The 14188-nt window shown below is 38.2% G+C and overlaps 1 protein-coding gene across 3 annotated transcripts in view; it reads right to left on the minus strand.

Annotated features, from left to right (window-relative positions):
• Positions 1-14188, minus strand: part of znhit6 (zinc finger HIT-type containing 6) — a 59655-nt gene that overhangs the window by 3690 nt on the left and 41777 nt on the right. For all 3 annotated transcript variants that reach the window (XR_013198347.1, XR_013198346.1, XM_077218658.1), the window contains exons 8-9: positions 10489-10566; positions 1370-1494 (exon numbers count right to left, since the gene is read on the minus strand). Coding sequence is in view for 1 of the 3 variants with exons in the window: in XM_077218658.1 (XP_077074773.1) it covers positions 1370-1494; positions 10489-10566 (203 nt within the window). In the remaining 2 variants the exon portion in view is untranslated. The remainder of the gene's footprint in view (positions 1-1369; positions 1495-10488; positions 10567-14188) is intronic.

Genomic DNA, 14188 nt, shown 5'->3' on the forward strand with positions numbered 1-14188 from the left:
GTTCTGCATATAAGTGTGTGTGTGTGTGTGTGTGTTTCATCATAAACATCTTTATGATGAGATGACTCGCAAACACTATAAACAAATGAAGCCGAGGTTACTGAGAATCTCTCCCACATCGATCACATTCACATTCGTCTTTATCAGAGGCTTGTAGATCAACGAGTTACGCCACACAATTAACACAATTAACACAATTAACACATGACGAGCTTTTGATCAGTGAGAGAATGAACGAGGTTTATCTCACAGATGATGTTTCACCCCATCAAAAGAACCAAACAAGAAATGAAGGATCATTAAGGTTTTTATGATTATTAAACAATCTCCAATGTAATATACTAAAAAATTTAATAAAATATTATAGTAGTGACATTTATCACTGAGAATATTAATAACTACCCAAAATCTTCAGTAAAGTTTTAAAAGTAAAATAGGAATAGGGGGAGAAAATGTTTATTTATCATGATTTTTACAAATGTAAAATTTCTATTGCATACATATAACATCTAATATTAAATACTGAAAATGTGTAGTTGTTGCTGAAATTATTTAAAGTAATAAACTTAAAAAGTAAAATAAGGGGTAAATAATACTGTATAAATATGCAACTAAGAATGAATGAAACATTTCTTGATCATTTAGAAAAAATAATTTATCATTAATAATATATTATTATTTAAACACATCTAATGTTAATTAAATCGTGAAAATGTATTGTAAGTGCTAACATTATTTAAAGTATTATCTTTAAAAAAGGAAAATAAGATGTAAATAATGCAACAAAAAAATAATGAATTTTCTCCCAAAATTATTTAGAAACCTAAAAATGTTCCTCATGTAAAATATATAATAAATAATATATGATTATTTTAACACATCTAATATTAATTAAATACTGAACATTTTTAGTATTTGCTAAAATTAAAGTATTATCTTTAAATAACGGGTAAATTATGCTCTATATAAATGCAAAAGTTATGAAAGAAACCTAAAAATGTTCTATATGCTATTACTGATAAAATATTATGTTAAATACACTTAACATTGAATGAATAAATAAATAAAATGAGCAATTACAAGTTTCTGGTGCAAAATATTAGAATTAATAATGTCAATTATAGTTGATCATGTTATTTTTAATACATCTAACATAGGATTATTTATTTAAATAAAAATATCAATAAACTTTTATATGCAAAGTACTTGCTTAAATGTCAAAAACTATTGCTCAAAATTAATTAAAAAACTAAGAAAATTCCATATGCAAAATAATAAATAATGCATTTAACATTGAATGATTGAATAAAGCATGTTTTCTGCTTGTGATGTATGATATACTGTGCATGTGTGTTTAGTGTTTTTGTACCCGGTGTGTGAGCGAGGAACTCCTGACTGTGCCGTTTCAGAACCACAAAGACTTCTGGGTATTCCACGATAGTCTTATGCATGAGGTTTTCCTGCAGACTTTTCTTCAGGTCCAGCTCGAGAAACCTGACAAAAACAACACCGACAAATGAAGTCACATTTCAAAACACAGACAACAATATCTGGCTATTTCAATCAGCCTTTTCAATCATATTTGAATGTTTTCAACATTAATAATTGAAAGATTTCTCAAAAATATGTAGGAACCTAAAAATGTTCCTCCTGCAAAATATAATTAAAAATATAATTTATCATTTATAATATCTGAATACATCTAATGTTAATTAAATACTGAAAATTAGTAGTAATTGCAATGTTTCTTGAGCATTAAATCATATTAGAATTATTTTATTTCCTTTCTTAAATGTGTATATTATATTAAATTTGTGTGTATTATCTAAAGTGTGTATATTTAGGATTTGTATTGCATTTTTTAAATGTGTTTTATTAATTAATTAAACTTGAAACTTGATTTCTGAAGGATCACGTGACACTGAAGACTGGAGTAATGATGCTGAAAATTCAGCTTTGATCACAGGAATAAATTACACTTTATAATATATTCACATAGAAAACAGCTGATTTACATTGGAATAATATTTAATAATTTTCTCTGTATATTTTTATCTAATGAACGCAGCTTTGTTGAGCAGAAGAGACGTTACCACACTGATTAATCATGAATACAATTATACTGGTTGTAATATTAATGCATCTCTGTGTTGACGTTCTCCTCTTCCAGAAGATTCCCATGACATCATGTTTGGAGGAACGACAGGAATCTCCATAAACATCAACCGGAGGCTAAAACTCACGGCCGGAAACTCGTTCAACATGAACCAGGAACAGCTTGAACACACACACCGAGGCCTTTCACTCTCGCTCTCGTGACATCAGGGATTCGGGATCCGTGAAGAACATGCAACAGATCCTCACACACTCCTCACACACTCCTTCTGTTCAACAGATCCTCACACACTCCTTCTGTTCAACAGATCCTCACACACTCCTTCTGTTCAACAGATCCTCACACACTCCTCACACACTCCTCACACACTCCTCACACACTCCTCACACACTCCTCACACACTCCTCACACACTCCTCACACACTCCTGTTCAACAGATCCTCACACACTCCTCACACACTCCTTCTGTTCAACAGATCCTCACACACTCCTCACACACTCCTTCTGTTCAACAGATCCTCACACACTCCTTCTGTTCAACAGATCCTCACACACTCCTCACACACTCCTCAAACACTCCTCACACACTCCTCACACACTCCTCACACACTCCTCACACACTCCTCACACACTCCTCACACACTCCTGTTCAACAGATCCTCACACACTCCTCACACACTCCTCACACACTCCTCACACACTCCTCACACACTCCTCACACACTCCTCACACACTCCTCACACACTTCTGTTCAACAGATCCTCACACACTCCTCACACACTCCTTCTGTTCAACAGATCCTCACACACTCCTTCTGTTCAACAGATCCTCACACACTCCTTCTGTTCAACAGATCCTCACACACTCCTCACACACTCCTCAAACACTCCTCACACACTCCTCACACACTCCTGTTCAACAGATCCTCACACACTCCTTCTGTTCAACAGATCCTCACACACTCCTCACACACTCCTCAAACACTCCTCACACACTCCTCACACACTCCTCACACACTCCTCACACACTCCTCACACACTCCTCACACACTCCTGTTCAACAGATCCTCACACACTCCTCACACACTCCTGTTCAACAGATCCTCACACACTCCTCACACACTCCTGTTCAACAGATCCTCACACACTCCTTCTGTTCAACAGATCCTCACACACTCCTCACACACTCCTCAAACACTCCTCACACACTCCTCACACACTCCTCACACACTCCTGTTCAACAGATCCTCACGCACTCCTCACACACTCCTGTTCAACAGATCCTCACACACTCCTCACACACTCCTGTTCAACAGATCCTCACACACTCCTCACACACTCCTCACACACTCCTCACACACTCCTTCTGTTCAACAGATCCTCACACACTCCTTCTGTTCAACAGATCCTCACACACTCCTACTCAACAGATCCTCACACACTCCTACTCAACAGATCCTCACACACTCCTTCTGTTCAACAGATCCTCACACACTCCTTCTGTTCAACAGATCCTCACACACTCCTCACACACTCCTCACACACTCCTCACACACTCCTCACACACTCCTTCTGTTCAACAGATCCTCACACACTCCTCACACACTCCTTCTGTTTAACAGATCCTCACACACTCCTTCTGTTCAACAGATCCTCACACACTCCTCACACACTCCTTCTGTTTAACAGATCCTCACACACTCCTTCTGTTCAACAGATCCTCACACACTCCTTCTGTTCAACAGATCCTCACACACTCCTTCTGTTCAACAGATCCTCACACACTCCTTCTGTTCAACAGATCCTCACACACTCCTTCTGTTCAACAGATCCTCACACACTCCTTCTGTTCAACAGATCCTCACACACTCCTCACACACTCCTTCTGTTCAACAGATCATCACACACTCCTTCTGTTCAACAGATCCTCACACACTCCTTCTGTTCAACAGATCCTCACACACTCCTTCTGTTCAACAGATCCTCACACACTCCTCACACACTCCTTCTGTTTAACAGATCCTCACACACTCCTCACACACTCCTGTTCAACAGATCCTCACACACTCCTTCTGTTCAACAGATCCTCACACACTCCTTCTGTTTCACAGGCCAAATAAACTCAGATCCTCACACACTTCACGTGTTCAACAGATCCTCAGACACAAAAATATCCAAATCAAATCAAAGAGGAAAAACTCACCGCGAAGGAAAAGAAGCCGGATCACGCTGAACAACTCTAAGCTCTAAGCTCGACGCTCTAAGCTCGACGCTCTAAGCTCGACGCTCTAAGCTCGACGCTCTAAGCTCAACTCTCTAAGCTCAACTCTCTAAGCTCAACTCTCTAAGCTCAACTCTCTAAGCTCAACTCTCTAAGCTCAACTCTCTAAGCTCAACTCTCTAAGCTCAACTCTCTAAACTCAACGCTCTAAGCTCAACGCCATAAGCTCAACGCCCTAAGCTCAACGCCCTAAGCTCAACGCCCTAAGCTCAACGCCCTAAGCTCAACGCCCTAAGCTCAACGCCCTAAGCTCAACGCCCTAAGCTCAACGCCCTAAGCTCAACGCTCTAAGCTCAACGCTCTAAGCTCAACGCCCTAAGCTCAACTCTCTAAGCTCAACTCTCTAAGCTCAACGCTCTAAGCTCAACGCTCTAAGCTCAACGCTCTAAGCTCAACGCCATAAGCTCAACGCCCTAAGCTCAACGCCCTAAGCTCAACGCCCTAAGCTCAACGCCCTAAGCTCAACGCCCTAAGCTCAACGCCCTAAGCTCAACTCTCTCAGCTCAACGCCCTAAGCTCAACGCCCTAAGCTCAACGCCCTAAGCTCAACGCCCTAAGCTCAACGCCCTAAGCTCAACGCCCTAAGCTCAACGCCCTAAGCTCAACGCTCTAAGCTCAACGCCATAAACTCAACGCCCTAAGCTCAACGCCCTAAGCTCAACGCCCTAAGCTCAACGCCCTAAGCTCAACGCCCTAAGCTCAACGCCCTAAGCTCAACGCTCTAAACTCAACTCTCTCAGCTCAACGCCCTAAGCTCAACGCCCTAAGCTCAACGCCCTAAGCTCAACGCCCTAAGCTCAACGCTCTAAGCTCAACGCCCTAAGCTCAACGCCCTAAGCTCAACGCCCTAAGCTCAACGCCCTAAGCTCAACGCCCTAAGCTCAACTCTCTAAAGTCAACTCTCTAAGCTCAACGCCCTAAGCTCAGCGCCCTAAGCTCAACGCCCTAAGCTCAACACTCTAAGCTCAACGCCGTAAGCTCAACGCCCTAAGCTCAACGCCCTAAGCTCAACGCCCTAAGCTCAACGCCCTAAGCTCAATTCTCTAAGCTCAACGCCCTAAACCCAACTCTCTAAACTCAACTCTCTAAACTCAACGCTCTAAACTCAACTCTCTAAGCTCAACTCTCTAAACTCAACACCCTAAGCTCAACTCTCTAAGCTCAACTCTCTAAACTCAACTCTCTAAGCTCAACTCTCTAAGCTCAACGCCCTAAGCTCAACTCTCTAAGCTCAACTCTCTAAGCTCAACGCTCTAAGCTCAACGCTCTAAGCTCAACGCTCTAAGCTCAACGCTCTAAGCTCAACGCCATAAGCTCAACGCCCTAAGCTCAACGCCCTAAGCTCAACGCCCTAAGTTCAACGCTCTAAGCTCAACGCCCTAAGCTCAACTCTCTAAGCTCAACTCCCTAAGCTCAACGCCCTAAGCTCAACGCCCTAAGCTCAACGCTCTAAGCTCAACTCTCTCAGCTCAACGCCGTAAGCTCAGCGCCCTAAGCTCAACGCTCTAAACTCAACGCTCTAAGCTCAACGCTCTAAGCTCAACGCCCTAAACCCAACTCTCTAAGCTCAACGCTCTAAACTCAACGCTCTAAACTCAACGCTCTAAACTCAACGCTCTAAACTCAACGCTCTAAACTCAACGCTCTAAACTCAACGCTCTAAACTCAACGCTCTAAACTCAACACCCTAAGCTCAACTCTCTAAGCTCAACTCTCTAAACTCAACTCTCTAAGCTCAACACCCAAAGCTCAACACCCAAAGCTCAACACCCTAAGCTCAACTCTCTAAACTCAACTCTCTAAACTCAACTCTCTAAGCTCAACACCCTAAGCTCAACTCTCTAAGCTCAACTCTCTAAGCTCAACTCTCTAAGCTCAACTCTCTAAGCTCAACTCTCTAAGCTCAACACCCTAGGCTCAACTCTCTAAGCTCAACTCTCTAAGGTCAACTCTCTAAGCTCAACACCCTAAGCTCAACTCTCTAAGCTCAACACCCTAAGCTCAACTCTCTAAGCTCAACACCCTAAGCTCAACTCTCTAAGCTCAACACCCTAGGCTCAACTCTCTAAGCTCAACTCTCTAAGGTCAACTCTCTAAGCTCAACACCCTAAGCTCAACTCTCTAAGCTCAACATCCTAAGATCAACTCTCTAAGCTCAACACCCTAAACTCAACACCCTAAGCTCAACTCTCTAAGCTCAACTCTCTAAACTCAACTCTCTAAGCTCAACTCTCTAAGCTCAACTCTCTAAGCTCAACTCTCTAAGCTCAATGCTCTAAGCTCAACGCTCTAAACTCAACTCTCTAAACTCAAGGTCCTTCGAAGGCGCCTTCAAAACGCATCCTCCTCTTCCCGTGAGTGCAGGATTCATCAGAAGGATCCTTAGCCTTGCCTACCCCACAATTCATTGCGTGTCGGAGACAAAATGGCCAGATCACACTTTTAAATGCAAGTATTGGATTTCAATTGAATCGAATAACCTAATGCATCTAATGATTAAAAAAAATACAATAAAGGTTCAAATGATGACTTATATGTTACCAGTATGTGATTTTACATAGGCAGGTAAATACTCTATAGACTTATAAACTTATATAAGTGTGTGAGTGAGTGAGTGAGTGTGTGTGTGTGTTGGAGCGCAGAAGAGACTCTCGACCACAGGTATGTTCTCAGCGTTCACGCAAACATCTTTTAAGTGGAAAACAGTAATTTTAGCCGAGCAACTCCATAATCTGATCTATTTTGATCTCGTGTTCTTTTGTGCACAAACATTCAAATCATAAAAACTAGTGAGCTGTCAGAAAATTCAGTTACAGATGTGTTGTGTGTGTATAAAAATTATCATTATTTTAAAAATTATGTATTATACATTTGAACACAATTGAATTATTTATTTATAAACAAATATAAATCAATTTTATTAAATAAGAAAATTAAATATATAAATACATAAAGTATATTTATAATTATTAATTGTGTATTTATATATTTAATTTAAATATTTCATACAATTTTAATTATTTTGTGCATACACACAATATTAATATATATATAATTAATATAATATGTTGTCATATTTATTATACTTATTTGTTAAACAATATATATATACACACACACATTAAATAAATTAGTACTTAATTACTAATTATGAATTACTAATACTTAATAATAAAACTCAGTGCAAATAAAATAAAATCATCCAAGGAGGCTTAGTCAATATGATGATAATAAATATATTTTATATAAATGTATCATCGTTCATTCTTATTCATGCAACCTCTAAGCCGCATTAATTAAATATTTTTAAATATTAATTAAATATTTTTTTGTTGTAATGTCTATCCAATGCTTTTCTCTTCAAACACTTGACTGGGTCATTTCTAAGCCAAAATGTATGTGCAATCAACTTGTGATTAATTCGATTAAAAATGTTAATCTCTTGATGGATAACACAAGCCACTGATCCAGGATCAGTTCGCTGAGCTTTACGAGTCTCACACGGCGCTCTGACAGGAAAACAAAATCATCTCTGACGAGTCCCGAAGCGATAAAACTGCGTAACTCCGGGGGAATTTATGAGCAGTGATGTCATTCCTATAAAGCATTTTGTGTCGATTTCATAAAAGGAGAAATAAATCAAGGAGAGGGTTTCAGCCAATTGAAAGCCTCTGTTGTCTATAAAACACACACTTATCACTCCAGTGGCATTTACAAGGACAGGAAGCCTAAAAACCCACGTCACATGCTCAGATTAGGCCCTAAAGCGTTGAGAACAAAAACAGAATCTCTTACAACAGGTTTATGTGCATTCAAGATCAAAAACACTTTCATTTCCTCATAACATCAGCTCTTTTCTCAGTGTCTGAAACGCTTCGTTAAAGGATTCAGTCTCTCTAAGCTCCGCCTCTCTGGGAGCTGCTCTGCTCTGATTGGTCAGAAACCAAACGCTAATTATCATAACTGAATCTTAGCTCTTGATCACCGTGATACGAACAGTAACGATTGCTTGGGTTTTACCGTATCAATCTCATCAAAGTGGATTTGCTTTGTCAACAGAAAACAGACAGACAGATCGATAGATAGATAGACAGACAAACAGATAGAAAGACAGATAGACAGACGGATAGATAGATAGATAGACAGACTTATAGATAGAAAGAGAGACTTATAGACGGATAGACAAACTGAGGGACAGATAGAAAGACAGACAGACTTATAGATAGATAGACTTATATATAGATGGATAGACAGACAGACAGACAGAGACACATAGAGAGAAAGACGGATAGATTGATAGAAACAGACAGACAGATAGATAGACAGACGGATAGATAGATAGAGACAGACAGACGGATAGATAGACAGCTGGATAGATACAGACAGATGGATAGATAGAGATAGAGAGATGGATAGATAGAGATAGACAGACGGATAGATAGATAGACAGATGGACAGACAGAGAGAGACACATAGAGAGAAAGACGGATAGATTGATAGAGACAGACAGACAGATAGATAGACAGACGGATAGATAGATAGAGACAGACAGACGGATAGATAGACAGCTGGATAGATACAGACAGATGGATAGATAGATACAGACAGATGGATAGATAGAGATAGACAGACAGATAGATAGACAGATGGATAGATAGAAAGACGGATAGATAGATAGATAGACAGACAGACAGATGGATGGATAGATAGATAGACAGATAGATTGATAGACAGACAGATGGATAGATAGATAGAGATAGACAGATGGATAGATAGACAAACGGATAGATAGAGATAGACAGATGGATAGATAGAGATAGACAGATGGATAGATAGAGCTGGACAGACGGATAGATAGAGATAGACAGATGGATAGATAGAGCTGGACAGATGGATAGATAAAGATAGACAGACCGATAGATAGAGATAGACAGACTGATAGAAAGAGGTAGACAGACCGATAGATAGAAATAGACAGTCGGATAGATAGAAATAGACAGATGGATAGATAGATAGACAGACGGATAGATAAAGATAGACAGACCGATAGATAGAGATAGACAGACCGATAGAAAGAGGTAGACAGACCGATAGATAGAAATAGACAGTCGGATAGATAGAAATAGACAGATGGATAGATAGAAATAGACAGACGGATAGATAGAGATAGACAGACGGATAGATAGAGATAGATAGAGATAGACAGACCGATAGATAGAGATAGACAGACGGATAGATAGAGATAGACAGACCGATAGATAGAGATAGACAGACCGATAGATAGAGATAGACAGACCGATAGATAGAGCTGGACAGATGGATAGATAGAGATAGACAGACCGATAGATAGAGATAGACAGACCGATAGATAGAGCTGGACAGATGGATAGATAGAGATAGACAGTCGGATAGATAGAGATAGACAGACGGATAGATAAAGATAGACAGACCGATAGATAGAGATAGACAGACTGATAGAAAGAGGTAGACAGACCGATAGATAGAAATAGACAGTCGGATAGATAGAAATAGACAGATGGATAGATAGATAGACAGACGGATAGATAAAGATAGACAGACCGATAGATAGAGATAGACAGACTGATAGAAAGAGGTAGACAGACCGATAGATAGAAATAGACAGTCGGATAGATAGAAATAGACAGATGGATAGATAGATAGACAGACGGATAGATAGAGATAGACAGACTGATAGATAGAGATAGACAGACGGATAGATAGAGATAGACAGACCGATAGATAGAGATAGACAGACCGATAGATAGAGATAGACAGACCGATAGATAGAGATAGACAGACGGATAGATAGAGATAGACAGAGATAGACAGACCGATAGATAGAGATAGACAGACGGATAGAGATAGATAGAGATAGACAGACCGATAGATAGAGATAGACAGACCGATAGATAGAGATAGACAGACGGATAGATAGAGATAGACAGACGGATAGATAGAGATAGACAGACGGATAGATAGAGATAGACAGACCGATAGATAGAGATAGACAGACGGATAGATAGAGATAGACAGACCGATAGATAGAGATAGACAGACAGATATACTCTTACCTGAGAGAGTTGTGTTGTTTCTGCTCTGCCTTCAGAAACACTCTGATGTCATCATGACTGTGGACGTAGAGCTTTAACCTGGAAACACAACATGCGTGAGATCAGACAAAACTCAGAGAAACACTGCAAATACACAGTGTGTGCATCATCCTGTAGTGTGTGTGTGTGTGTGTGTGTGTGTGTGTGTGAGACGTAGTTAGGCACTTTCGGATGGTGGTGACGTGCATATTTTGAAGGAAAGATAAGGATACATATAAATTGTGCCTACATATGAATTAAATATAAAATGTAAAAATTGTAAGGCCTAAAGAAATTTTTTATTTTTTCCCAAATTCAGTTTTATTTTAGAAACTGAAACCAATCAAATTCTTCTTTCTGTTTTAATGGTTATACTAAAGTTTAATAATTAATTGCAATCCAGACACACACATATAATCACAATTATATTTGCAATTATATACAACAATTTATTTAATTTAGTTTTAATGATTTATTTAAAATCAAAAGTATGTTTAATAAATTGAATTTAAAAAACTTTAACAATTTAATAATATATTACTATTTTATACAAAAATAGGGCCCCATGAAATGTTATAATTTTTCAGAAAATTCTGTTTGAATTTTTTTCAGAATTTTCTGCAAAAACTAATTTAAATATAATCGCACATACAACCACACATTTTCTGGATTTATGATTTTGAATAATTCCCAGACTTCCATTAACATTATTTAAGAGTTTTCATCACTGCACAATTACTCTAACGTGGAATATGCATCCAAACTCTTGACCGCTATTGAAACTGCCCTAAACCTCACACACACACACACGCACGCACGCACGCACGCACGCACGCACGCACGCACGCACGCACGCACGCACGCACCTCATTCATTTCAACCCGTTACTGGGGCCAAATCTGACGGTGTTCATCAGCGGAGGATCCAAAGCACACAAACACACTCGTGTGGATGCGTGGAACATGTTCTGACAGCTGATTCCTGATATCGAAACAATGCATCGGTTGCATAACAAACGGAGACGATGGAAAAAAGGGTTTGAACGTGATGCTGAATCATTCAAACACACTCTGTTCTGGAAAAAGTTAGTTCGATCTATAATATTCACAGAAAGCCCAGCAGAGATATGGAATTAAAATGGTCTCATTTACAAAATACATTATTCACACTTTATATTCACTATACAGAATTCCTATTCGCAAAATACAAAAATGCACATCCATGGAAAACACAGTTCATCAACACACTAGAGTATGCTTGCACATTTCTGAATGTTTCTACAAATACAAATGCATTGTTTGATCTGCTTCTGCAAATCGTCATGTGTGTGTGTGTGTGTGTGTGTGTGGATCACACTCTTCTCAGCCAATCAGATGCGAGTTTTCGATCTAATCACAATATGCTCAATGCTGTGACTCAAGAAGCATAAATTAGCATTAGTGTTCATAAAAACATCAAGTCTTTCCTAGTGTTCCCAACAAATTCTGTATTTTGTGATTATGAATCATGAGCAGCGTTATTTTGATATTATCATTTTTTAAATTGTTGTTTTTTGTTTTTATTTTAGATTTTAAATTTTAGGCCAAGTTTTACATATATTTAAATGAAATGAAAAAGTTTACATCAAATGAAAAATGTTGCTTTGGCATCTAGATAATATATATATATATATACATACATGTATATTTTATTTTATTTCAAGTAACGGAAATATTTTTTTTAATGGTTTTAGTTTGCTATAATAACCCTGATTAAGAGTTTGTAAATTGCAAATATTTAAGGCAAGATATTGAAACAAACTTTACGATTTTATTTTATTTCTATTCACAAGCTTTTGATTCGATTCGGTTTTTCTAGCTAAAACATTTTTTCTACTAACTAGCCTCAGCCTCAGTCGTAAGTTACGCCCACAGATGCATACGACACACAAAATGGGAAACACTTCAAGTCGTAATCTGATTGCTTGAAATCTACGGGATTTCACATAGACTTTTATTGCGCTCTTTAACACTGGGAACAAAGCCGTCGTGAAGCCAAACCCCCTCATGGAAAAAAAAAATGCTGTTGTGTTTACCGCTTATTAGGATCAACTAAACGCTGGAATTTCAGAATATTGAATATTGTGGCTCCAGAAAACTTGCACATTGTTCTTGATTTAATAATATATTAGAAGCACGGCGATCTGTTATCATAGGAACATCGACTTAACATGTTCACAAACCATGATTGATTTCAGGAAGTTGTTCTGAATCTTTCAAGATTCCTTCTGATGCTCATTCGTGTTTATTTGCTGCTGTAACTAGTAGTAAAGATGAAGAGATGATCGATTCTACAGCGATCTATCAGCACACTTTAAAGAGCGTCAAAGCAGTATTTATCATTATAAAGTTGACAGAATTTGAACTATGATAGACTATCATAGACTATGATTCATATCAGAAGTAACTATTGCGATTTATTGGATGAGAGGCGCTACAAAAGATTGTTAATTCATAGACTGAAAACAGCATAGACTAAAAAGATTAATTCTTGGGATTTAAGAATAGATCTCGGTTCATCGAAAGAGAATCGATTCAAAACGAGAAATGTATATTTTGAACCCAGCCCACGCAAATATATAATCTTAGCTTACACATTTGTGAATCCTATATTTTAAATAAATTAATTTTGAGACTATTTTAACTCCATACAGAGAACATCATCAAGTCTAAATGAGAAATTAACACTAGTACAGTCTCTAGAGCTGAATAACACCAGGGACGTGTATTAATACGTTAACTTTACTCCTTAAAGATGATATTCCACCACTTTAAGCGACTCGTCTGTACATGTTTAATGAGCTACAGTTATAGAATAACATGAATCGGCACTGGTCTCTGGGGTAATACTGTTGAACGTCAGTGTTGGCTTTCACAATTTACAAAACTATCAAACCCTCCCTGAAAGATGGCTTGAATCATGAGCAAGTCATCCAAAAAAACGCCCAACTCTATTCTAGTGTTGATTTTGTGGCCTATTATCATTGTGAAGAGTCTATTTCTCCATACCATATATAACTCCAAACCACAGCTTTATTTCTGCTCGAGCTGAATTTTGTGGTCTGAATAAAAGGGCGTTTTTTTATCTGTAAGCCATAAAAATAATAATAATAATAATAATGTGCTGACCCAAATGGCTCTGAAACTGTTCCATGAAGAAACAATCGCCACTTTCATCTTTATGTGAAGTTAAAAAATGAATCTGTCCCACTTTTCCCTTGCAGTCTGTCATCAATAAACTCAGAGAACTGACTAAAAGAGCCAGACACAATCTCACTGACTGACAATGCTGCGCTCATGTCACATCTCAGCTGTAAAAAGTAAGAGATTACATCAGAAATGTTAAGAAATGTGAAAATGCCAGATGTCTGTTGAGATCTATGATGTCAACTTGAGACCTGCGTGTTTTAAAACGGCATCTTCTCACCTGTGCTGAGCCGAGAGAGTCGACATCCAACCAGATCAATGTTAAATCACTGTTTGTCACTATATTCAAGACTCATTGTCAACACTTGTGCATTCGTACAGACACTGTCAAATGAAATTCCAGGACTTAAGGACTTTAAGCACTACTTTTTGGTTTTCAAGGACTATAATCAGATATCTCACTTATCAAACTATACCTTTATTATCTTTTAAATAAA

Source organism: Siphateles boraxobius, unplaced genomic scaffold (assembly GCF_051911475.1).
Source record: "Siphateles boraxobius isolate OS27281-9 unplaced genomic scaffold, OSU_SipBor_1 77, whole genome shotgun sequence".
Classification (NCBI taxonomy): domain Eukaryota; kingdom Metazoa; phylum Chordata; class Actinopteri; order Cypriniformes; family Leuciscidae; genus Siphateles; species Siphateles boraxobius.